Here is a 27,780-nt window from a genome sequence, read left to right on the forward strand (position 1 = left end):
GCAATGAACCACACTCCGGGTCTCAAGCTGTAACACAAACCTGAACGCTACTAAAGGTACTGTTTACCACTGGGAGCAGTGATTAAAAAAAAAAGTTCAAAATATCACATTTGATACATATGTGTAGGTCAGTTGTATCATAAAACAGCCTGCCATATAAAAATTTTGCAATAAAAAAAATAAAGCCCAAGATATAAGGACATATCACTATTCCCCCCCCCCCCCCAATAAACTATAACTGTAGATGGTTTAGTCTAGAGACATTTATATTATAGGCCTAACTATTGTTCACATTTTGTATACGATTACTAGTATATTGATTCAAATTTTTACATTGGTTATTTCTATCCCTAACTCACATTTTAGAACTATTTTGAAGCACCAAAGTTAGGTTTTTGTTTCATCTGCAAATGGTAAATAATGCCTTTAAGAAAACACCAATGTTCCTCTCCAACACATGCACTTCACACACACACACACACACACACAAACACACACTCACACAAACACACACATCCCCCCCCCCCCACACAAACCAGAGAAGAAAAAAATCAAGATGTAAAGCACTGTAACAATCATCATTCATTCATACCAGTATCCAGACAAAGAAAGGAAACCACTGCAATGTCATGAGCATTTGACTTACAGTAACATCTTTGATTTAATTACACAGTATTCCTTGTGTCCAATTCTGGCTCAAGGGTACTGAGCATTTGATATCTTAAAGGTTTGTGTAAAGATGCAGAATGCTGCAGACCATAACAGTTGATACAGATAATCACTTCAAAAGACAATTCAAGTGCATTTAATAGACCCTTTACACAATGAACACTGTCCACATCTTCTGTGTCATGACTGCAGACAGCAACACCATCAAATAAACTGGCTACAATGAGAAAGGACGATCACAATTTGAGAAGAAATCTAAACTGCAAACTTTGACCAAATGCAGAAAATAAATTCTCTTTTCAATATATTTCTTTTCTTTTCTTGAAAATAAATGAGCAAGAGAGAATATGTTCCCTTCATCACACTTTCAATATTCTATTTTTTTTTATTTTCATATTTCTACAATATTGCAGCATTCTTTCTCTTCTTATGAATAAACAGTAAAGGACACAAAGAAACAAAATTTGATTAAATGATATCTTTACTATAAGTCTCTCTGCCTACCTTGCGATATTAACCCATTGAGGACAGGCTGACTTTGCTATAACATGCATTTCTCCTGGACCCTTGCCCAAGTATATTCAGGACTAGTCTTCAACACACTTAAGTATATCTCATTGCACATTATTTCTTTACATAAGTCTCAAAATATTTACATGCATACACTAAGTGGAACAAAATGTGGTCCATTTTCCTCATCGACTATATGATATAGATACTACATACTATATACTATAGATGAGAGGCCAATCCACAGAATCAGAAATAATTAACCAGTTACTTTTCAGATCTTGTAATTTCCCATCCCATGTGGTCAATACACAGCATGTCTGGTTTCCATGTACGATGGGTCAGGAGTCTGACAGGGGGAGGGGGTGTCACACATTAGTAAGTTCTGTAAAAGTGAATATTTTTGCGCGACTGATTTTTCGCGCTCAGCTGGGTAAGAAGAGTTTTGCGTGTTTTTAATTCCGTAGAATCAAGACTTCAACTACTGGAGCATATGGCAAGCAAAATATTCACATGCTTTTATTTTCAAGCTAGTTTCTGGTTGTGCGAAATGCATGAAAATTTCAACACCGCAAAAATTTCCACTTTTACAGTACATCATTATGTCTTTGTTTATCCACTGACAGTGATTGATGAATAGAAAACGGGAAGAATCAAACTCACCATTAGTGATCAGTTTTGCATAATTCTAGAATCTCTGAATCTTCATCACATATCCTTCCATGAGAAATCAGTGAGTTCATAAAGCAAATTCATCTACCACAATGTTCACGTAACTACACATGAATTATTGGAATATAACATGTCAACGTTTACTTACATCAATAGATTGACTACACACACTAAACATACACAAAAATAAAAAATAAAGTCACATACATGTACTTCATGCAGCATGGAATGGAATGTAAGCTGCTTCTGTATTAACCATTGATATAAATCAGATTAATTATTATAACATGAGTCATAATACTCTAACTTCCTTATCAGTGTCACTATATCACATGCATTGTATTCCAGCTGGAACAAAAGTCCCATATATCTTACATATCAATAGTAAAATATGTGTGCAACACATGAGATACTACATTATAAAACCATGCAAAGATTGCACCAAAGCAACAACTGAAATCATAATTCTAGAAACCATAATGGCATTATTCTGAAGTATGTATTCTAATGAGAAATAGAAGATTGCATGTAAGTTTATATATTTTCCATGTTCCTTCTGCTATGAAAACTGATAATATTGATGGATTATACTGCCTTTGTGAGTGTGGAAATTACATCCAGTTATTCGTACTGTATTGGATTTATGCACTAAATCAATTTTAAAGAAGGATAATCAATGACTAAGTGGTCACTTACGTCACTTACATCACTTACATCAAGATACCGGAAACACCATCAAGTTAAACTATATGTTTCACCTCCAATTCTAAGCATACTCTTTGGTAAACACTTCAAAACATATCATAATATGTGCACTAAAGTTTGTGCATTGTCTCCACCTTCATATCATACAATTATTGACTTTATCATCAACATGTCTGCTTCCTTCTTTATGAGATATCACACTAGAACCATGGCTATCAAAGGACAGAGCAAACCTTAATACAGGGACAATTGTCTGCACACTAACAGATACATTCATTGATTCAGTGATGTGCTACTTGTAGTGAGATATACCCAGGATATACTCAGTTAACAATGAATAGTCTTTGATGTGAAATTGCTACATGTCAATTTTCTATGATCGCCATCAATTCTTTTTTCTAAACAAAAGAGATTTTACACAAAGAGGCAAAATGCATGAAATAGTATTAGCATAGCTCCAGGTTACACAATGACAACAATAAAAAAAATGTCTTTTTTCTTTCTGTACAAGAAACAAATTGCAGGATTCAAGTGATGTCAACAAATATTGTACACAGACATTACTTTATGATGATATATCTTCAATTCAAAATTTGTTTAATTGCTATTTCAGCAATAACAAATATTTCAGGTGTCCTGACTAATGCTAATTTACAAATTTTACATAACAAGACATGCTCATGTCTACACTGTTGTGTAATCTCAGAACACAAATGCTGTACTTCTTATTATATATATATATATAAAAAGAACAGGCTAGCATGGATCACTGACAATGACAAAATTAACCTGAACATAAAGGACTGATGAACTACATGTAGGTGTAAGGGAATGGACATTTTAGATTCAACCTAATCAGAGATATAATTCAAATAATTTAGCAATTTGGGAACAAGATTCCTCTTTTCTTCTTTGCCCACCCCCCCCCCCCATTCCTATGTGCAATATATAGGAGAGAAAAATTGTACCTTTTCATTTATTGTATGTGAGGAATGCGCTTTGAGCTGAAGTGTTTTTTCCTTAACACAGGCCTTTGACTATTAGTAAAAGGAATGTGATACAGTGCATTCCCATTACAACGAACACGTTTATAACGAAATTCAAATTACAACGAAGTAAAAATTCAGGCCGCAACTTTATTTGTCAAACATATTTTTGTTAATTTGTTCAGTTATAATGAAATTTCGATACAATGAAAGAAAACTCCCTGTCCCCGAGGACTTCATTATAACGGGAGTCCACTGTATACAACTGTGATGACCTAAGAAGCATGGGTGAGAATCACCCCCTTTTTAATGGTGCAACCTTCCCCTTGAGTTGTCCAACTACCACTTGGTAACCCCTCCTATAAAGTAGACTGACCCCAAGACAGCTGCCACTGTACCTACCAAAGTGACTGCCACGTCACTGAACCCAGCGACGGCAAGTTCCTTATTGTCTTCACTTCCAAGGTTATCTTTTCCCGAGTGGCATAACTGCTGCCCTCTTTTGTTGGAGTTATATATACTGAATAAAACAGGCCTAACATCCCACAGAGCTGTGAAACCCAAATTAGCACTTTGTTAAGCTACCTTCAATTTGCATACCCTTACACAAGTATTCACTCACAAATCTGTTTGTTTACTCCAATGTAGATAAAATTGACAAGGCACACTGTATAAATACAATTTTGCACAGTCTCTGTTTTGTTAAAAACAAACAAAAACATTGAAATGACATGAAAATATAATGCTCTTTACTTTTGTCAGAGACAGAGTAGATAGTACTGTTTCTAACTATGGATAGGACACACACACACACTGAACTTTGACCCAAGAATGTTTCAGCGGTATCTGCAAAGCACAATCATAAAATGCTCACCTAACCACTCAAAATGACAACAATTTCCTGTTCATACCTACTCGCATTCTATAGGCCAAAGTCTATGGACTTTGTGAACAGTGAGATTTGGATGCTTGATGATGCAATGCACTATTGGTGTAAAGCTATTTCATGTCAAACACTACATGTGTGATAATGTATAATGCTGATGTCTCTAATCTGTAGCATTTAAGATACTGTTTAACAACATTTGTGACGGTTCAGTCTGAAAAAAAAAAAAAAAAAAAAAAAAACTTTGCTGGACAGGCTGTAAAATGATATTCAAATAGAGAAAAAAAAACACACTTGGGTGTACTCTTTTCTATCTTAGAACTATGTTGTTGCAACCAAGACATCTGTGATGAAAAATCAAAATTCTATCTATTTATCCTAATGCTACTCTCTATGTGGCAAATTTGAGCATGGTGAAAGTGGCCATCAGATATTCAATTCTTTTTTAATCCTTTAAAGGGAAGGTAAACCCAAAGAGCAATGTGGATTGAGTGAAAGCAGCAACATTAGTAGAACACATCAGTGAAAGTTTGAGAAAAATCGGACAATCGATGCAAAAGTTATGATTTTTTAAAGTTTTGGTGTTGGAACCGCTGGATGAGGAGACTACTAGAGGATATGACGTATGAGTGGACAACAATACAAAGAAAATATAAAGGATATTCAACAAAAATTCACTTTTCTAGAATTATGAAAGAGCAGTGGACCAACCGCTTTCAGAAAGCAGGGGGAATAATTGCTAGCCTTAACATATGTCAATATCAAGTTGATGGAATTTGTAATTTTCATGAAAAATGGATTTTTGTAGTATTTTCTTTATATTTTCTTGATATTGTAGTCCACTCATACGTCATAACCTCTAGTAGTCTCCTCATCCAGCAGTTCCAACACCAAAACTTTAAAAATTCATAACTTTTGCATCGATTGTCCGATTTTCTTCAAACTTTCACTGATGTGTTCTACTAATGTTGCTGCTTTCACTCAATCCACATTGTTCTTGGGGTTTATCTTCCCTTTAACAACTAGAAATATTGGTTGCCATGCAATGTGTGTGTATGTCATGGGTCATCAAACGATGGGAGTTAAGAGTATACCATGATGGACCTGCATATGAAAGCAATAAGGTCAAAAAGTGTGGCCAGTAGAGTGTATACAAGTCAATGACCTAAATATGACCTTTGACCCTAGGTGGACCCTTTCACTTGGTTACACTTTTGCCCCTTGTGAGGTGAGTTGACATGGGATCTGTTATGTGCAAGCATTGTGACTACAATATACCTCTCATCTGGAACCTCTTATACCCTATCTGAGACATGAACTGTTTCTGTCTCTTGACAAAGGGGACTGCATGATGACATACAGCAAACCTCAGCTGGTTTCCTAGGGCCTTGTAGGCAAGACCAGCAGACAGTATAGCAGACAAACTACTGACTGAGCCAGCAATACACACAACTCTTGAGGGAGACGTACACCAGCCTTGAACTGGATAATGGAACTGAGACACGGGTGCAGCTTTTGCATGGAAGCAAGACCTAGACCTGCATCTAATTGGCAGTCCAGTCCTCATTATAGGCATCTCGTCCAAGACCAGTCCAGCGGTCAGGGACTAGAAGGAAGTATTTATCCATGGCCTCCAGAAAGCGGCTGCGATAAAGCTCTGGAGAAACAACTGTCGGCATTTTGCCTGGGAGGGAGAGAGTGGAAACACGGACATGGTATTTGACATGAAATTGACACTACTACCTACAAGTTCTAAAGCCATTCCAAACAAGATTCTGAGATCTCAATAGACTATATGCACATCTACCAGGTTCATGTAGGCATTGGAATAGTAAATATATAGGTGACTATATAACCCTTTCATATCATGTTGTTATCCTCTGTTTTGCTAAGTTTTGCTACTAGTTCATATACACAACATGTTTTACAGCATATCATGAGTTATTCCAGTAGGGAATAATCTCACACAACCAACACACTACTATGTGCAGTTTATTGTTCTTTGTAAGCATTCTACTTGGTATGTATAAGATGTATAAGATGTCAGTGATCTTGGGGAAGTCATTCCTCCATAATTACCTGAGGTTGATTTGACAAAGGTCTCCAGCTTCTTGTCCCATGTGAAAGTCCTGATAAAATCTGAAAAAAAAAAAGCAGGAACAGATGCATTTTATATTGAATTGAAATGATTGAGACAGGAACTGCATTGGACTCTACATTTATCATACCGATGTATCTTTGGTTGTCTGGTTTAGAATGCCTTTATGATCCAGACTAGCATCATTTCTAATATTTACAACGTACTGTAAAACGAGGAATGTCCGCGTGCATTTTAATTTCGCAAATTTCGCGACAGCCAAGTTTCGTGAAATTAAAGTGCGCGTGAAAGTTCTTGTCTACACTTTGAATGTTAGAGGCAACTAGCGAAAATTTCGTGGCACAAAAATATTGTGTTTTACCGTACTTTCTATGAAATTTGATACAGGGTATCATCTAAACAATAATAATAAAAAAAAAAAAAAACTAATGTGGACTATTGGTTACTCACACAACAAGATATGCTTGATAAATTCTGGTACCTGTTCTCTCAACCACTCCATTCATGACAACTTTACTGAGCTCAGAGAAAGATGTGACTTATGGCACAGGCTGGATAGACATGCAACAAAATTCATTTAGATATGGAGAAAATTAACACTCACAAATCTCTCTGTTAGACTTGATTTTGCAAAAGTCTGAAACTGAATTCTGTATGAAGTCCATGCATTCTGAAAATGTTCTTAAAAACCACCATGACAAGGACCAAGAGATCTTCATTTCATTTTCAATGCACTGTGTCTCATTGTATATACATTAATCCACTAAGGGTCAGTCATGAGGGATGCTGTGGACACTTATTTCCAGAGGCCATACTAATCAAATTTAGCTGACTTTGGTGTGGACTTCATTCTCAAACTCACCAATGATCCCCACGACGAGCTCCTTGGTGTTTTTGTCAAGACCAACGAGCAGGGAGTAGTCCATGACTAGATGAGAGGAGAGGAATTCAGTGTCGGCTTTGATAGCCATGGCAAGGGCCGTCTTGCTGTGCATCCGGATGTAGAGAGGCGAGTCCACAATGTCTGAAGGTAGAGGAGGGATAGGATTCCAAGCGAATAACATGAACAGATAGTTGGAGGAAATATAACTTGATGAGGTAATAACTGTTAATATAGCCCCTTGATCAATTGAGTAGCTGAACCATCCAAGGCTGCTCCTCGCGAAAAACATTGAACCAATTGTCGCTGGTCTCATTTGTGTGTGTGTGTGTGTGGGGGGGGGGGGGGGGGTTGGTGCATATATGGCAGTAAAGTGTGTAAAAATTTGTGTGTGAATTTGCGATGGTTTGTATCATCTTTTTATCACCCTAAGCTGTGAGTTAATCAATGCATAATATTATGTCAAATCTACTGCTTCCTGCCTTGAATGGAGCTTCACATGGCAAAAACTTCTACACATACACTGTACATGCTACAGAGTGAGGGTATGACGACACAACATAGCACACACATTCTACCCACAAAAACAAAGCTTTTTGATTGCGTTACATCTCACATTTTGTGGCCAGTCTTGCATTTGTGACATAAGATCTATACAACAAGGCAAGTGCCATAATGTGTCTCGCCCATTTGCGTACAAGAAATTGTATGCGAATGGGATATAACAGATAAAAAAGAGATATAACAGATAAAGAGATATAAAAAGGTAAAAATTTGTGGCAAAAAAGAAACGTGCCATAAAAACTTAACATTGGGCCCTTAATGTTCGTTGACCCCTGCCTGTGACCTTTGACCTTGTGGTGACCATCCACTCCCCAAGGGACATCTACCATCCAAGTTTGGTCACAAACGTACCTATGGATCAAAAGTTATGCCCCATAATAGAAATGCGCCATAAAAACTTAACATTGGGCTCTAAAAGTTTGTTGACCCCTGCTTGTGACCTTTGACCTTGTGGTGATCATCCACTCCCCAAGGGACATTTACCATCCAAGTTTAGTCACAAACGGACCTATGGATCAAAAGTTAAGACCCATAATAGAAACGCGCCATAAAAACTTAGCATTGGGCCCTAAAGTTCATTGACCCCTGCCTGTGAGCTTTGACCTTGAGATGACCTTCATATATGGTAAAATGTGAAACTTTGTATGACCCCTCTTCCCTCAAAGTTTGATTGCAATTGAAGCCCAGAGTAAAGAGTTATTGAAGTTTTTGTAGCGTTACGGACAGACAACGGACGGACGACGTAAGGACAGACGCCGCAGGCAATCCCATAGTCTCCCCTCACCTCCGGTGGGCTCGACAAAAATGAACAAACTGAATGTTGTGACTTGTCATTGTAACCTAACTTTACCATATGGATATCACTGCATACATCACACCCATCTTTTCTCATGGCTAGCCAGATTGACAGGTAAAGGCCTTCAATTCAAGCTAGATATTTTCAACTATCTAGACACATATCTTATAGCAAGATGCAGCATTGTTTATGACATACAGATTGATTTTAAAAGAAGGTGAAAAGGAGTAGCGTAATCATTTTACATAGAAAGTGGGGATATGAGTTGACATGATTCTCACATCTATAATGACTACACATATGCTTTCTGGAGCTCTGCATGGTTAGAGGCTCTTGCTCCTTTGCTCTGTGGTGCTCTGTGCAGAATCTCTTTTGGATAAGGGTGGTCCTGAGAAGGACCTACATGTACTTATTTCATGAGGAATAATGCATATCATCTTGTATAGCACAAATCACAATGAAGTTTGACATCTCAGAAAGACTTGAGTAAATCTTATTAAAAGAAAATGGGTATAATTACAGATTACAACAGAATGAATAACTGAGTTTCAAGGGCATACTTTGATTATAGATCCTTTGTAGGTTCACACTCATTTGAGACACAATCACCGTGGTGTACCACATACAAACAGTGAATTGGACTGAATAGGATTTTAATGGAGTTTATATGAATTGACTAGTTAGATGACATTTACTATGGATTTAGTGATACTTATTTCAGCAGAATCTTGTTGAACAATGCAAGGTTATTTTAAATACATGATTGTAATCTTGATCATCACAATAATGATTCCAATTTTGATCGTGATTATTTAAAGAGACTAACGTTTGAGTAGATTCTCATCCATGAGAACCAAGTCCTGGGTCTGGGCTCCCATGGTCTTCACATGACGGTTGCGCATGGAGCCCTTGAGATCGAAGACCTGGGCAATGTTTCGCTTGTAGAACAGGTTCTCCTGAACCAGGAGGTCCAACTTCTGGGCTGTGTTGGTGACCGGGTTATGGAAGCCCACCTTGTAGAACCCAATGATCTTAGCAAGGGCAGTTGGTTTCTGAGGAAACAAAATTAAGTGATTAAAGGAGAGTTGCTCTTTGGGAGTTTCTCTTGAAATAAATATTTTGAGACCACAGTTCTACTTTGGCTTCACATATATGCCAGCTTGAAATCAAAACATTCACAGCAGCAAAAAATTATTCTTGTGACTGCTGATCATCAATAAACAGAAAAAAAAAAACCAAATATTGCCTTAAGGTTTCTTCACACATCACATTATTTCCTCTGTGGTGTTGACGGTCTTTTGTACCTGAAATTGGAACAATATAGTTGTTAAATTAGGCAGTTAAGAACAATCTTAATTGTGTCTGTCAATTACAATCAATCTATTCAAGTACTCTGAAAATGTGTGAGAACAATTCAAATGTAATGAACTGGTAAAGGCATGTAACATGTACTCATTCATTGGTCTTGACATGCACCATCGGTTTAATGAGAAAATTTCAATTATCAATTTAATTAGTAATATTCCACATACATATATTCTGCAACAGGCTTATAGTCAGGTTCCTTATGTAATTTTGCCAGATTTTTTGGAGAGTATCAAAATGATACACTTTTGGAAAGCTTATTGTATAAGAAAGCAAGAAAACAATGTTTCCATTTGCCTTGATACCTATATGGCAGCCATCTTTGATTTTTCCAAGATGGCTGCAATAAAACAGGTTTTCTTCAATATATCAGCTTCTAAATAACCTAAAAACTTGATTTTGGCAGCAAAACCACCATTGCACCAAATTTGAGTTCAACTGCTTCAAAATTGTGGAAGACATTCACTCCACAAGATTTTCAAGAAAATATACCATTACCATGGCAATGCCTTGGCGGGTACAAATGCAAAATATGTCTTGCATAACTACACCTACAGATCATTATGTATACCAAATTAGAAATAAATTGCTTAAATACTGGGGAAATAGTGCACTCAACAAGGTTTTGGGAAAATTATGGTTACCATGTTAACGCTTTCTCCGACAAACATAAAAAAACATGTCCTGAACATCTACACCTCAATGTCATCATGTATACTAAATTTGAGTTCAATTGCTTCAAAATTGTGGACATAGTTCACTCCACAAGAATTTCAAGGAAATATGCTGTTACCATGGCAACACCCTGTTGGCTACAAACAAAAACTGTGCCTTGCATAACTACAACTATAGATCATTATACACACCAAATTTGAAATAAATTGCTTAAATACTGTGGAAGTAGGTCACTCCAAAAGGTTTTGGGAAATTTTTGGTTACCATGGCAACGCTTTCTCCGACAAACATAAAAAACATGTCTTGTACATCTACACCTCACTGTCATCATGTACCCAAAGTTTCATCAAAATTGTATCAAAACTGTAGAAGGAGTTCGCAATGCAAGATTTGCAACAGACCGCCCGACAGCCCGACCAATAACATGCTGATCGATTCCTATATACTGCAAAAGTGGATATTTTCATGCAACTAATTTTTTGTGCTTGGCCGGGTAAGAAGAGTTTCGCGTGTTTTTAATTCCGCGGAATCAAGACATCATGCACAGGAACATATGGCAAGCAAAAATATCAGCATGCTTTTATTTTCGCGCCAGTTTCTGGCTGTGCAAAATGCGCAAAACTTTCAACACCATGAAAATTTCCACTTTTACAGTGACCCCCTCATACACTTCTGTTGCAGAGGATTGTAGAAAATGTATTGGCAAATGAAAGGGTCTACACTGAGCTGAGAATAACAGGATTATAGAAATTGTCCTGCAAAATGAAAGGGGTTTTACACTCAGCTGGGAATAAAAGTGTTACAGAAATTGTTCTGCAAAATGAAAGGGTTTACACTGAGCTGAGAATAAAAAGGTTATAGAAACTGTCCTGCCAACTGAAAGGGTGTACAAAGAAGCTAGGAATAAAAGGGTTATAGGAACTGTCCTGCCAAATGAAAGGGTGTACAAAGTAGCTGGGAATAAAAGGGTTATAGGAACTTTCCTGCAAAATGAAAGGGTGTACAAAGTAGCAGGGAATAAAAGGGTTATAGAAACTGTCCTGCCAAATAAAGGATGAACAAAGTAGCTAGGAATAAAAGGGTTATAGAAATTGTCCTACAATATGAAAGGGTCTACACTAAGCTGAGAATAAAAGGGTTATAGAAACTGTCCTGCCAAATGAAAGGGTGTACAAAGTAGCTGGGAATAAAAGGGTTATAGAAACTGTCCTGCAATATGAAAAGGTTCTACACTGAGCTGGGAATAAAAGGGTTATAGAAACTGTCCTGCCACATGAAAGGGTGTACAAAGTAGCTGGTAATAAAAGGGTTATAGAAACTGTCCTGCAAAATGAAAGGGTGTACAAAGTAGCTGGGAATAAAAGGGTTATAGAAACTGTCCTGCAAAATGAAAGGGTGTACAAAGTAGCTGGGAATAAAAGGGTTATAGAAACTGTCCTGCCAAATAAAGGATGAACAAAGTAGCTAGGAATAAAAGGGTTATAGAAATTGTCCTACAATATGAAAGGGTCTACACTAAGCTGAGAATAAAAGGGTTATAGAAACTGTCCTGCCAAATGAAAGGGTGTACAAAGTAGCTGGGAATAAAAGGGTTATAGAAACTGTCCTGCAAAATGAAAGGGTCTACACTGAGCTGGGAATAAAAGGGTTATAGAAACTGTCCTGCCATATGAAAGGGTCTACATTGACCTGGGAATAAAAGTTTTATAGAAACTGTCCTACCAAATGAAAGGGTGTACAAGGTAGCCAGGAATAAAAGGGTTATAAAAACTGTCCTGCAATATGAAAGGGTCTACACTGAGCTGGGAATTAGAGGGGGATATTTCAGTTATATTTCACATAGAGCAACATATGAATAGGTGTGGACACGAAGAGCATGCGCTTCTAATGTGTACATTTAAGGATTTGCCTTGTTGTAGCAGACCCAGAGATCTCGACATCAGCTTTTATATATCCCAGCGCCAGTTAGATATCTGGGTTCGCTGACCCCAGTCACCCCATTCAGGTACTCGTGTAGAACAAAAGATTCTGTGAGCTCATCAGCGCACGCTCTATTCATACCTCGCACCCGATCGATATTTCCATTGTTCACCGGCACATGTAGTTGACCATGGAAAGGGGCATACATGTACAATGTACCGCTTGACTGCATTCACACAGGTGGATTATCAACCTGTCTGCCTCTCTGTCTACGGGCAAAAAGAATCTTGTTTGGGGCATTACGGGCAAAAAGAATCTCGTTTGGGGGCATTAAAGGCACTCAGAGAATTGCGGAAGGAACGGGTTAATAAGGGAGTTCATATTAGCACATGTCTCATTTGACCCCTACACCACAGACTTTGAAATAACATGGACATGTGTTGTGATCAAGAATTCCTTGTTGAAGCATGGCATCTTCTATTAAATCAATGTTGATAAAAGGCATGGAGAGATTTTGCTAAACAGTGTTGATGAATGACTTACACCTGTACATTCTAATTTAGTCCGAAACACAAACATTGTACTGACATGATTCAGATTCTCATAGTTCCTCGAGAATTCTTCACATTTTAAAGTCAGTGGCAAATACACAGACATTCTCACTTGACCTTTGTTTTGCACATGTGCAAATCACAACCGTGAACTCCCTTACAGTATCACTCTTATCACACCACAACCCGTGGGTCTGTCAGACACATGGAAGAAAAATCGCTACATGACACTTACATCACAAGTTGTTCTCACATCACCAGAAACTCAGCTCAGTGTTGCCTACATCACCTCATGGTATTCACATAAGACAAGGAACTTCAAAAACTGCGAACTCCTCCTGGTTTTATAGAGAACAAAACCAAGTGATTTCCCCCACAGCCCTGGTCTTGCAGCCCCTACCTCCCACCATATGCACACGTGTGAAAAAAGAAATAAACAATTGCAACTGATTGACAAATTGCCCTACATCGACGTAAATAAGCACTGAATTGATCAGTGTTTTAGTAGTAGCCATGATAAAAAAATCATGGGCGTACATACTCGAGCAGGATTCGAACCTACGACCTCCTGATCACCGGACAGGCATCATCTCCACTAGACCACCGAGCTTTCGCCCGACAGCAAGTGTTGGTTCTAATCCTTATATCATGCAGCGGGTACTGCTTTGTTATTCAAATTCATGAAATTCTTCCGTCGAGATGTTTTTATTGCAACTGATTGACAAATTGCCCTACATCGACGTAAATAAGCACTGAATTGATCAGTGTTTTAGTAGTAGCCATGATAAAAAAAAATCATGGGCGTACATACTCGAGCAGGATTCGAACCTACGACCTCCTGATCACCGGACAGGCGTCATCTCCACTAGACCACCGAGCTTTCGCCCGACAGCAAGTGTTGGTTCTAATCCTTATATCATGCAGCGGGTACTGCTTTGTTATTCAAATTCATGAAATTCTTCCGTCGAGATGTTTTTTTTATTGCAACTGATTGACAAATTGCCCTACATCGACGTAAATAAGCACTGAATTGATCAGTGTTTTAGTAGTAGCCATGATAAAAAAATCATGGGCGTACATACTCGAGCAGGATTCGAACCTACGACCTCCTGATCACCGGACAGGCGTCATCTCCACTAGACCACCGAGCTTTCGCCCGACAGCAAGTGTTGGTTCTAATCCTTATATCATGCAGCGGGTACTGCTTTGTTATTCAAATTCATGAAATTCTTCCGTCGAGATGTTTTTATTGCAACTGATTGACAAATTGCCCTACATCGACGTAAATAAGCACTGAATTGATCAGTGTTTTAGTAGTAGCCATGATAAAAAAAATCATGGGCGTACATACTCGAGCAGGATTCGAACCTACGACCTCCTGATCACCGGACAGGCGTCATCTCCACTAGACCACCGAGCTTTCGCCCGACAGCAAGTGTTGGTTCTAATCCTTATATCATGCAGCGGGTACTGCTTTGTTATTCAAATTCATGAAATTCTTCCGTCGAGATGTTTTTATTGCAACTGATTGACAAATTGCCCTACATCGACGTAAATAAGCACTGAATTGATCAGTGTTTTAGTAGTAGCCATGATAAAAAAATCATGGGCGTACATACTCGAGCAGGATTCGAACCTACGACCTCCTGATCACCGGACAGGCGTCATCTCCACTAGACCACCGAGCTTTCGCCCGACAGCAAGTGTTGGTTCTAATCCTTATATCATGCAGCGGGTACTGCTTTGTTATTCAAATTCATGAAATTCTTCCGTCGAGATGTTTTTATTGCAACTGATTGACAAATTGCCCTACATCGACATAAATAAGCACTGAATTGATCAGTGTTTTAGTAGTAGCCATGATAAAAAAATCATGGGCGTACATACTCGAGCAGGATTCGAACCTACGACCTCCTGATCACCGGACAGGCGTCATCTCCACTAGACCACCGAGCTTTCGCCCGACAGCAAGTGTTGGTTCTAATAAAGAAATAAATAAAATAAATAATAAAGAAATAAACAAACAAATAAAAAACTCCTTCCCCTGTAGATGAAGCATGATGGCCTATATAGGTTGACAGTTCATTAGTCATAAATAAAATCTCTGTAAATCTATATCACATATCTATTACAAAATTAGTAAGTGTTCGCAAGAACTGCAATACAAAATGTCTCAACACACTTGTAACTAGGAGCATTTGATTCTTTGGCCTTGAAAATGGTAGTTTAGCTGTCAAATTAAAGCTCTATGTCACTTAGAAGTTGAAATATATTAACAAAACATTATTTATAGCGGCCATTGTGAAAAATCCAAGATGGCGGCCATAAATGTCTCAGGGCAAATGGAAACATTGTTTGTCTGATTGCTTATACTGTAACGTTTCCAAAACTGTATAGTTTTCATACTCTCCACAAAAATCCAATGAAAGTTAAAATTCAAACATAAGGACCGGACTATTAGCCCAACATCAAAAAAAGGTTTTAACACACTGATACTACTAGAAAGTGTGGATCTAACTCCTTGTTTTTTCAGATGGTGTCAGTCTCAAGCTAGCACAAATTTACTAGCATGTTCTCATGGAATAATACAACTCTACTGCAAGGCTATCATATTGTGTGAAAGCGACTGCAATCAATAGCCATGGAGATTTTATGTGTGAAAAAAAAAAAAAAAGAAATCCAGAATTTTATTCACTCACCTCAGAGCACAATTGACTTTTGATGGATATGTGATTTCATTCTGCTTTTGTTAATTGGTACAAGTTAAGAAATTGGACAACTGTTATCCTCTGATAATGTGTGAGGTTGATTCCCAACCTATAAGTTACCTTATTGTTGTGAGCTCGCTGGATGTACTGGAAGTAGTTTGGTGCAAACTTGAGGAAGGAGTGGGCTTCTGATCTGGACATCTGTTTCAGAATCAGTCGGTCATCTGTAACAAAAAAAAAAAAAAAAAAAAAAAAATATATATATATATATATGTATACATCAGCATGATATGAAATTAAACGGAAATTTATCATGATATATTCTCCAAACTGTTCAGCTTGTCAAACCTCATGTACATGTATTTTCCAGATTCTTGTGGCATTAGCTCTTAGCTTGCCAAGGAATTTGCTGACATGTGTATCCTTAAGTGCCGAGTGCGTTCTAGAACAAGACATTGACACCATGCAAAATATCAAAGTCAAGATTCTACCAAATGTTACTTTGCCACGTGAGATACACAGACATCCATTCACATACACAAATACACACATTTACACACACACATACAACAACAAAACAAGATGGCATATCAAACACTGACGAAATAAATTTGTTTCAAAGGAAGAGATAGAAGACAGCCCCTGATACTTGCATGCCACAAAATGATAGGAAAAGCTGAACGTCTTTACTCTCCAAGTGGAAAAAGTGACTTTTTATCATCTATCTGAATAATCAGTGGTACATGCTATCACTGACGAAGCAAAATATTCCAATTAATACCTCTCAGTACCCCTGAATAGTGTGACACCCCACAATAACTACAGATATGCATCTATCATAGCCAGTTTGTTGAAATGTGCACACAACTCTTGATTTGGGTTCCATAGTACCACCAATTGGCATAAATACTAGACACAAATGAGAAAAAAAGTTTGGCTCACCTAATGTCTTCATGAACTTTAATCCAGACTTGCCACCTCTTGCAACCCACTGCATGCATCGTGACAGTGACCTGATGTAGACATCTTCCCCAATGGGAAAGATGAGTTTGCGCAGTTCCTGGAATTGGGCAGCAAAGTACACTCCACAAAAGAACTGCGTGTTGGTCTGGTCTGAGAACTCTGCCAAGAACACAAATAGGATTTCAAAGCAAGAAGCGATGAGAGAAAAGCAAAGTTACCAGTTGCAAAAAAAGACAATAACTTGTGATGGTTTCAGTGGAAAGATGTGGAGGTGGAGTGGCGAAGCAGACAAGAGTGTTCACATTTGAAACACATGAACATAACATAGGTTTGTGGGTTTGAGCCAAACAAAGCTTGTCAGGTTTGCCTTTCAGCAAGGCACTTTATCCATGATACTGATCTCCACCCAGGAGTATAAATGGGTATCATGTAGGATGAGAATAGTTGATCAGCAATATGCACATTTGTATGCTGCCCAGGCAGTGGAGAAAGAGCACAATCAGTGCTGGTTGTAAAAATAGTATCCAGTGATTGGGGTAATAACAGTCTGTAAAGCGCATTGATGTTCTTCACAAGTCTGAACTGCACTATATAAAGACTAGCTATCATTATTATATTTATTGCCATGGTACCACACAATTACAACATTAAGATGGTATGATGATTTGTGCAACTGTGTACATCATCACAACATAATGTTCATTTATGAATGAAATTCAAATTTGGTAACTACTCCAGTAACACAAGTATGAAATCTTATAGGAAAATGCAGTAGTGTGCCGGTACAAAGCTGTTCCACAGCAGTGGGATACATATAGGCCTACTTACGCAGTTCAATGTGTGGAGTGATTTGATCATCAAGTTTGTCATCTGTGCTGAGTTTGTCTGTGTAGAAGGTGAGAAAAGGGATGATATTAATAGTAACAATAGTGATAGTAATAATTGCCATCATAATGACGATCAAAAGTATAATAATTGGTACCATCATGAAACTAATCAGTGCTTTTACTAGGGCTAATAATGACAACTTTAATAATACTAATAATGCTTATAATCTATAATATGCCACTTAAACTTTGAAAAATGAAGGTGATTAGGCTTTACACATCATGAAGTACAGGCCTCCTAAAATTGGTACAACTAGTATGTGTAAATTTCCATGTCTTCTTTTTTTGTTGAAATAGAAAATACATAAAAATCAAGACAGATCCAAAGACCTGGCAAGGTGATATAATGTACACAAAAGAAAAAAAATGGCAAAAATAAAACAAAACAAAACCCAGAAATTCTTTGGGCTATGAGCATACCTTTAAAAGGTAACAATTTGCATCTCTGTATCAAGTTCCAATGTATATTGTCCACAAAGTATACGTACCTTGACCATCCTCTTCCAGGGCTTCTGATGCTGGTAGCATCACACCCCAATCATCCCTGCTCGAGGAGGGGCCAATGAGCCCACCACTGGCTGATTTGGTCCTCTGGAACATTAACACACCTTGGCTGATTTTACCTGGTAAACAATAACAGCACCATCAGTATATGTATATAGCATTCAAACCAGAACATCTTCACCTGTGCTACGGAACATAAAGGAAGAATTGCATGGTTAATCTTTATGGTGGAACCTATTTTTTGTCACTGAAAGAACGGAGTTTAACAAAAACAGAGAGAAATTGACATATTATACACAATATTTAGCAGATGATTTCATAGAGTAGCATCAAATAATACACTTTGCTTTCACACGAGAATGGTTTTGTGAAATTCAACTCTCACATTCATGACCGTACAGGTATAAGCAACTTCAAGAAACTGGACAAACCAAACTGACCACAGATAGAGCACTTTCACTGAATGTGTGTCAAAAGGTGTTCATAGTTGACATTCTTTGATTAGCAGTTTTGAATATTTATGTTTGGTTCAGGTATCAAAGAAAATAAAAAAGAAAATTGATGTACGTTTTAATTGGCCAATCTTGCGGGACAAGTCCTTAGTCTCTGGTCCAGCTGCTGCCCCTCCCTTGCTGTCCCCGCCCATCTTGCGGCGAGTGGCAGGACTGTTCTGACCAGAGGCTGCATTGCTGCTCCCTCCTTGGCCTGACCCTAGGGACATGTTTCCAGGAGTCAACTGACCTGGTGCCTGCTGCTGCTCATATATCTTGGTCTTGTACTGCTCAGAACTTTGGGTGAGAAGCAAGTACAACAATTAGTCATAATAACTTGTGTGATGTATGTTATCATAGACTGCTGCTAGTAACAGTGTATTAACAGCACTTTTTTGTGCTAAAATGGGTCAAAATTCAGAGTGCAGTTTTTACACCATTACAGCCAATAACTACTTCAGGTCTGCATATAGTGTACAGACAATGTTCACTAATGTGTACAATCTACCATTCTCAGCTTTCCTGTGGATGGTTAGGATAATTGAATGTTCAAATAAAGATACATGGGAGTCATTTTAATTACTCGAAATTTAATTGCACATCACGGAATTGACATTAGCAATACCACTTGGAACATCCATGGCAAGCCATTCTATCTTAGGTATGTAGAGCTAATGGAAGAAACATCTTATCGGCAGCATCAATGTTCTTTCATACTCTCTACCCTTCCTCGAGCCTTCACGTAATCCCATATATTGATTGTATATCACTTATGCATCACTACCAGGTACTTATTTCTTTGGTAAAACATTTTTGTGTTCTGTGTTGACAAAGTCGACCATTTTAGCAGTAGTGGTAGCAGAAGAGCATGCCTGCTGTTTTCTGCTTGCAGTGAGCTGCCTGCTGGTGAGAGGTGACTCACTTTTTTTCTCTTACTCGGTCATACCTACACCGAATGTTAACGAAATAATTTCCTCTTTGATAGGCATTCTACTGTATATTTCCTTCTTTTTTATGGCACAAAAATCAACACATTCTCTCCCCCAAACATTTCACTCAATTCAACCAACATGTCGCCAGTTTCTTTGCCTGTTACATAGTAGTATCAGCACTCGTCTTTGGGCTGTCATTTTATTTTTCCCCCCAATGGCTGGAAGAAGGGGTGCAGTTAATACACCATTAATTACGGTAAGTGAAACAGAAGAACCATCCTACTAGGCTTTAACCCCCTCACTTAATACTTATTGCCCAGCAGCATAACCCAACTGTGCAGATAGTTATTGAAGTAGTAGAGAGAAAACTGAGACTCTTACCATCATACACACATGGCATCTTAGATATCATTGTCACGTGTCATTGCATGTAACTTCACCAATAGTCCTAAGCTCTAAAATATTACCAGGGCTTCCAAACAATTAGTCATGTGCCTCAAAGATTACAAATGAACCAAAATGTTAAGAAACAATTAACCAAACTCTATCACTGATTCATATTACAGCCACTAAATGGCCTTCAAGTGGATGATTCATTTAGATTTGTCCATTAGTTTTTGTCAGTTACATTACATGTCAGTAAATATTTCTAGAGGACCATGAGGTCAGGCCATAATGACACTAGAAATGTCGCAATGGGAACTGGTATGTCTCCGCCATAATACATGGTTCTCCCAATACGTCTAGAGTATGCCTTGACAATGTGAGACGACAGTTTCACATTACTGGCCAAAAAAAAAAAAAAAAAAAAAATTAAATGACATGCTTGTCATAAAATGTTGAGTGTTTACTTATCTTTTTTTGGATGGATGACTACATTGTTTAAAGAGAGGGAAGGATGGACGGACGGACAGAAGGAAGGACAGACAGATGGATGGATGGAAGGATGGATAGATGGAAGGATGAAAGGATGAAAGGACAGGCAGATGGCAAACAACCCGAAAACATAATACCTCAGGCGACACTTCATGGAGGAGGTATAAAAACTACATGCATGAATTGTTGAAAAAACGGTGGAGACTTTGCCACAGATTTTCCTGTAACTTGGAATAAGAAAAAGGGGACCAAAACATGAAAAACATGATTTATTTTGAAAAGCAATCGACTGCCATTCCAAATTGTTCAGTCAGGAGTGATTATGTGTACATGAGAGAGCAATGAACTACAGTACTTATGATCATTATGAGCAATTTGCCACAGGACTTATAAGGGGATGGCTAGTAACTGATCAGTGGGAATCAGTGGGAATGCTGGGGGATGATTGTTCCAATCCTTGTGGGATTCATTTAAGAGTACATTATATATCTATTGTTGTGTGAAAATTACTTGCTTCAGAATGGTCTCATATTCAAGTAATGTGCAGTTTAATGTTTCCAGGTTAGCATGCCTGTACAGTGATGGGGCATTTAACTGCACATTGCTTGAATATGAGACCGTTCTGAAGCAAATAATAGAATAGGCAATCCTTGGAACTCACCTCAGAGCGTAAGCAATGATGGAGCTTGGCTCTTGATCATAGATTGTGATCGGTACAATGGAGCATGGTGGAAGCAAGTGATGCTGATCAGCTGGACTGTACGGTAGGGAAGGTTAGATGTCATGGTGGGACTAGTATAACAAATACCTCAAGCTTTTTCTAATCAAGAGGATCAAATATATATCTCCACTATTGTGTACATAATACAAGTTAAGCTTTTCCACCATTGAATAGAAGCTTGTTTTGAGTATTTCACAAAGCCGTATTCTTTTGCATCAAATTAAGCAAAATGTCCAAAAATAAAAAATACTGGCACAAAATTAGGTGAGATATTCTACCTGAAAGAAACAGTTGTCTTGTGTTCAGAAATTGACATTAAAGAAAATACACAAATCAGGAAGAAAGTTGGGCAAGTTAAAAAATATTTGAAGAGAGATAAATTCATTCTGTGGATTGGGAGTCAGGTAACATAGCATGGTATGGGAGCTTAAGAACAATTGTCCCTGTCACATGTGCATGATGTTCCTTCATTTAATATTCCCCTGTACACACAAAGAACATGACATTGCTTGTATAAATTTTGAAGAACTCTCTGTTCTCTGTCATCCAGAATGTGTAATAAACAATCATCAACACATTTCTTGAAAATATGCATGACAAAAACACATCTCAGCTGTAGGCCTGCAGTGTAGACAACTCTTTTGATGCTGCCCCTAAAAACTGTGCTGGAAAACTTAGAGACATTCATATACTTTCATGGTACCTGTTTATGATTGTGCAAACTTACACTGCTCTATCAGGGTTAAATTCACAGCATTCACAGAATCTTAATTTTTCCTTGGAGTTTACAATCCTCCATAAAATACAAAACAAAACTAAAAACAGACTACAGTCTTTTGTAATTTCACCAAGTAAACCCAGCACAATGTGCATGCCAGTAATTGCCATCCTTATTGACTTGCAATTCTCATTAATCCCCAGTACTGAAATTCATGTTATCTTCTAGCAACAGATCAGAGCGCAAACTGACTCTGTGCGAAGGAGCTATACTTACAATGGTGTTTCAATCTGGGTGGACTCGTGTGACGTTAGGAACTGGTTCAGTAGTTGCTTGACTGCCCCAGGTTTGGTCTTGGCTGGGCTTCGCTGGTCTGAGTAATCCACAGACTGGCTAAGGGAAGATGGAACAGGGCTGACTGGATCATCAGCTAGTGTTGAATAAAAAGGGGCAAACAAACATTGAATTAGAAAATTAAAAGCACAACACAGAAGTTTACACTGACACAATAAAAACAAAATGCCACATAGATATGGACTGCTTTTGGGGTACAGGTACAGCCTGTATCTCTACTCCATGCAATGACTTGTTTGTTTGTGTGTTCATTTCCATCTAAGAAGGTGGCTGGATAACCCATATTCAGCTACGTCAAGCTGGTCTTCCATGGGGTCCAGTTGGATGTGAGGTGGGACCACTTCACCGGGTTAAACACCCTGCTCTTTGCGATGGATGAATGAAGCGGGATCTTTTATGTGCATGAGTTGTGACTCTCTCATACACGGGACCTCCATTTTATGTCCTATCCGAGGGACAGAGTGTTTTGCCTCTTGTTAGAGGGGACGGTATGCTTACACACAACATTGCTCAGTCCAGACTCGGGTTCGAACCCAGGCCGCCTGATCGTGAGGCAGACGCGCTACCGACTGAGCCAACTCACCAAAGAGCTTGCTCCAAGGATTAGACAGGACGTAACATGAAGTTCTGGTTCAGATCCCAAGGGAAAAGAATATCAACAATGCTGCCTGCAATAAAAGCAGTCCATATCTGTTTTATATACCAAATAGATATCGATGAAATTTTACTAAATTAATTGTGATTGCACTGGCTAGTTCACACATCAGATGCTGCCATAGACATTTTGCGTTGCCACTGCAATAGGACAAGGGCTACCTCTCATACTATGGAAATAATACTAAAGGGCGGTTTGTACTATGAGGCTGATCAATAAATCAATTGCTGAATTTATGACCATGATATCAACCAGCAGAACCAAGGATTCACCAAATGAGGTATGTAAAAGTGGTGGCCCAACATCTGTTTCTGGGGGCCACCAGAAACAGATGTCGCTCCACCACTTTTTATGAAATGATACATTTTCGTGGCCTGATCAGGCCATCAAAAGTTTGTGAGCATGTACTTTTTTTATATGCTGCTGTTTTTGTTGAAAGGGGAAGAATAACTTGTGCCTGATAACTGCATGCATATCAGCCAGCCAAGTTGCCAGATTGCTGTCTTCATGGCCAAAGTCAGTCTACATGTGTATGTTATATTTGGTGGCTCAAAAGTTGGTATCGAGCCTTGAATTTGTACATGTACTAGCATGCAAATATGCAAACTGTTTTAACATTATGACACTTTAATTGCTGTTACATGACTGAAACTCTCCACTTTAAGTATTTGTCTTGAAGACCTCTGAAGTACTAATCTTTCTTCATCTATTTTTTAAATGAAGGTCTCCCATTTGCTAAACTTCTGTACATCTACAGATAACATGTTAGATGTTTACTTACGTGGACCTGATGTGGTGGTGGAATCCCTCTCATTTAAGCTGCATAGACTGTCTCTCTCTTCATCATCATTACCTCTGCAATTCTCACCAACATCCACTCCGTCCGCATCATCTATACCAAGAGTGTCATCATCTCTCTGCCCACTGGTGTCTCTAGAAACACTGCTTGATCCACTCGCCTCTAGGTCAGCCCCTAGGTGAACAAAGCGACAGGAAGATAATGGAGAATATGTCTCAGAAAACAAATTACTTTTGAATTAACCCTATTCTAACGGGGGGGGGGGGGGGGGGGTCAAATTGACCCCCCCCCCTCGACATTTCGCGCCACGATTCCGCAACGCGCAAAGATTTTGCCGCGGGGTTTTGTGACTTTTTTCATTGAAGTCTCCCGCATATTTTGAGACCAAATTTGCGACGTCCGGGTACACCGTTCTGAAGTTACGCAATGTTTTGCATATGCATGTCAACCCAAAACAGCTCAAATTCATGATTTTGTGTGCAAATCCAATGCAAATTGTGTTTTTTTGTTTAATTGATATGAATTAGATTATTTCAACTTTTAACCATTAAAACCATTAAAATTAATCAATTCTAATGTAGATCAGCTTGGAAAAGTGCCTGCAACAAATTTTGGCAAAAAAACAATAGAAAACAAAATGTCGAAAAAACAATAGAAAACAAAATGTCGAAAAAACAATAAAATACATAAGAAATTAACAAAACAATACAAAACAAAAGAAACTGACTTTGATTGCGCAATTTTTTTATAGGAAAGTTGTTCGATATGTCTTGAGGAACTCTGACACAAAAATTTAGCAATCCTTCAATCTTTTTAATGGAGTTATAGGTGAAAATATGATTTCATGCGTTAATTTGCATAATTAATTTATTAAAAAATATAAAATCAAATTTTTTCTATTGTATGACCATATAATCTTGTAGTTGACATCCGGCTCTATGTACAGGCAAAATTTTGCGGCGATCGCGTGATCGGCGGCCGAGATCTGAAGGGGGGGTCAAATTGACCCCCCCCCCCCCCAGTAAAAACTTGGTCTCAAATAGCCCAGTTAGAATAGGGTTAAAGTTGTAATACAAAAGCAGCAAGTCAGTGAATATTAAAGTTGAAATGGGGGGGGGGGGTGGTCATATGTACCAGGAGGTGATATAAAAATGGTACAATATGTGACTCATCACCATAAAAGCTGTATCAAGACCCTTATCTCACTAGGAAAGCAATCATGGTGACCATGGTAATCTGTGAAAAATTCACATCTCCATCTTCATTTCTAGCCTGTGTGGCGATTACACTACAGCTTCTCTATGTCAACCTGCACTAAATAAAGGCAATAGTGCTGTGAGCAGAGCGACTCACACTCATGCTACAATTTCAATCAACTGGGAAATAAATGGGGGTGCATGTACAATGTGCAAGGTTGAAATTCTTCACTTAGATACCAGGCTGAGTGTCATACCAAAGTGGATGTGCAGCATGTTGTTGTACCCCTATATCTTAGCATTCTAGAAGAACACAAGTTAAAACTTGTCATGGAATTGAACTATTAAGTTAGTCATCCATTACAGTAAGAGGATGAAATGTATATAAATTGTAAGGAAACTGCCTATGAGCAAACTACACATCAAATTATATCAGACAAAGATCCAATTTCATGATTTGCAATGACTGCAACTACTTGCACAGTGAAGCAACTGTAAATGAAAACTGAAGATATATGCGACCCGCTACAACAAAATGATCCTAAAGTCGCGTGAGGTCGATTATTTGAAAATTGCATGATATAATCCCCTAATCTTTCTGCTTTACATTGATATATAACACATTTTATAAAAATAATCGGCTGCGGAGATATCAATGTTTAAAAGAGAGCATGTCGAGACGTCTGGAAAATCACTGTTTCGAGAAAAGCGCCCTTAAAGTCTTCCTTTCGACGCAATCGCGATCAAGAGACACGCAAGTCAGTTTTCACCTCTGGACAATAGAAGGTAAGCCCTAGCAACCCCCGAAGAGTTCATTCAAGCACATCAGCGTCGGCGGTCTCCTCACCAACCAATCAGTGACCAGGATGTGAGAAGCGGCTGAGCACAGCGCACCCCTCCCGCATGCACCAGTCGACTGGGCAGTGTGCGAGCTTCACGCTTCAGTTAGCAGCAAGCAGCAAACTGACCAATGAGATCACTCTGGTCGTTGTTAGGGGCGGAACCTATCTGTGGCGCTCAATCCAAATTTCGGAACCAGTTTCTGCTTCGTTGAAACGCCAAAAAAACATGGCTCAGAAAAACGTTATTTTTTTAATCTTTCCTTTGATCATTTTGCTTCAAAATTTCGACAGATGATAGAAGACATGTTAGACTCCAATAATATATCAAAATCAGAAAATCGTAAGTTTTGACCAATTTTAATGCTCTGACTTCAAACTCGATTTTCACGGCTTCGACCGTGCGCGACTTTAGGACCTTTTTGTTGTAGCGGGTCACATATACTTGTGTATATGTGACGAAAAGAATTTTGTCCAATGTCTTTGTCGAGTGCATCAATTTCTTTCATACATACTCCGTTCCCGTTGTGTAATAACTGTCAAAGTGAACATTTTCATGAGTGATGGGAGCTGCTTTCACTGCTCTTGAAATATGCTTTAGCCATTGCTACCATGGTAGAGCTATGAATATACCGCTTTTAATGTGCTCATGAAGCGAGTGTAACGCACTCACTTTCAAAGTTTGGACATGTTCAAAATTTTGTGCTAAAAATGGTGATGGTGGCAACCCTTCATGCTTCTGAAACACTCAAGATATGATGGAGAAAATTTGAAGCACTCAAGCCACAATATGTCACTCTTTGTTGTTTTTTGAGGATTGTAGCGGAATTGCTTTCTAGTGAGATGGGGATATGTACGCTGGTAAATATCAATTTCCTATTCTTTTTTTATTTTCTAGATTGTAAGGTCTTAGCTTCCATTGATGTATAAAATGTATCACTTTATCAATTTACCTCCATCAGGAATGGTATAAAAGCCAGTCCCCCAAAACACAGCTGTGTGCTGGGCTCTGAAGTTTTGATGAAGTCAAGTGTGAAGGAGACTATGCACTCAAATACATCCAATGCATGTCTACATACAGAATTGGTATTACAGCAATATGTGTCTGCCCCCCCTCCAAAAAAAAAAAAAAAATCATAATAAAAATAAAAAATCAACAAATCAACAAACTTGAAAAGTGACTTGTGTAGAAGATATCCCCCTTCCCCTCCCCTCCCCCAAGAAAAAGGGGGAAACAAATGGTGAATAACTGATTAATTGCAGCACAAAAGTTTCATGCAAAGCAATGCAAAGCATACTCACTGCGTTCTGTTACTTGCTGGTCACAGTCAACCCTCAACTTTGGACTGGACTGTTGCTGCGGTGAACGCCTACCAAGTGGAGATCCTCGTAAAAAGTTGAGGGAACCTCGTGGGGAGACTAGTGGATCAACAAAAAGTTGGATACCTATTGGTATTGTGAATTCACCAATGCACTCATTTTTTGCATGTGATATCCTTTTTTCTTTTCAGAAAGAAAATTTTATACTAAAATCTACTACTCAATGAAAATTAACTGTTCTACTGTTACAGATACACACTCATTCAGATCTTCACTTCCAGTTCTAATCTAGCTGTGAGAATAATCAACTGAAATGTAAGTACAAACTTAAATGAAAGCTTTATAGAAGAACATACAACTGGTATACATATAAACTTTGGGATTAAAAACTGATTGGAAATTATTGTGGTTAGCTTCATGCAAATTATCACATGCTACTATTTCTAATTCAGATTTAATTTCTAAAGGCACGAGTAGCTACAAAAATATTTTCTAAGACCTTAAAATTTTAAGAGTTTACACTAGACACTAATAGAACTG

General features: G+C 38.3%; 1 protein-coding gene across 1 annotated transcript in view; it reads right to left on the reverse strand.

Moving 5' to 3' along the window:
* Positions 1-5,460: 5,460 nt before the first annotated feature.
* Positions 5,461-27,780, reverse strand: part of LOC140245498 (1-phosphatidylinositol 3-phosphate 5-kinase-like) — a 34,794-nt gene continuing 12,474 nt past the window's right edge. The window contains exons 10-22 of the mRNA XM_072325066.1: positions 27,223-27,339; positions 23,868-24,059; positions 22,354-22,507; positions 21,300-21,395; positions 18,907-19,127; positions 18,324-18,458; positions 17,777-17,833; positions 16,928-17,107; positions 16,106-16,209; positions 9,593-9,818; positions 7,389-7,550; positions 6,508-6,567; positions 5,461-6,112 (exon numbers count right to left, since the gene is read on the reverse strand). Coding sequence (XP_072181167.1) covers positions 5,973-6,112; positions 6,508-6,567; positions 7,389-7,550; positions 9,593-9,818; positions 16,106-16,209; positions 16,928-17,107; positions 17,777-17,833; positions 18,324-18,458; positions 18,907-19,127; positions 21,300-21,395; positions 22,354-22,507; positions 23,868-24,059; positions 27,223-27,339 — 1,844 coding nt within the window. The 3' untranslated portion in view covers positions 5,461-5,972. The remainder of the gene's footprint in view (positions 6,113-6,507; positions 6,568-7,388; positions 7,551-9,592; positions 9,819-16,105; positions 16,210-16,927; positions 17,108-17,776; positions 17,834-18,323; positions 18,459-18,906; positions 19,128-21,299; positions 21,396-22,353; positions 22,508-23,867; positions 24,060-27,222; positions 27,340-27,780) is intronic.

The sequence above is a fragment of the Diadema setosum genome, chromosome 22 (genome assembly GCF_964275005.1).
Source record: "Diadema setosum chromosome 22, eeDiaSeto1, whole genome shotgun sequence".
NCBI lineage: Eukaryota > Metazoa > Echinodermata > Echinoidea > Diadematoida > Diadematidae > Diadema > Diadema setosum.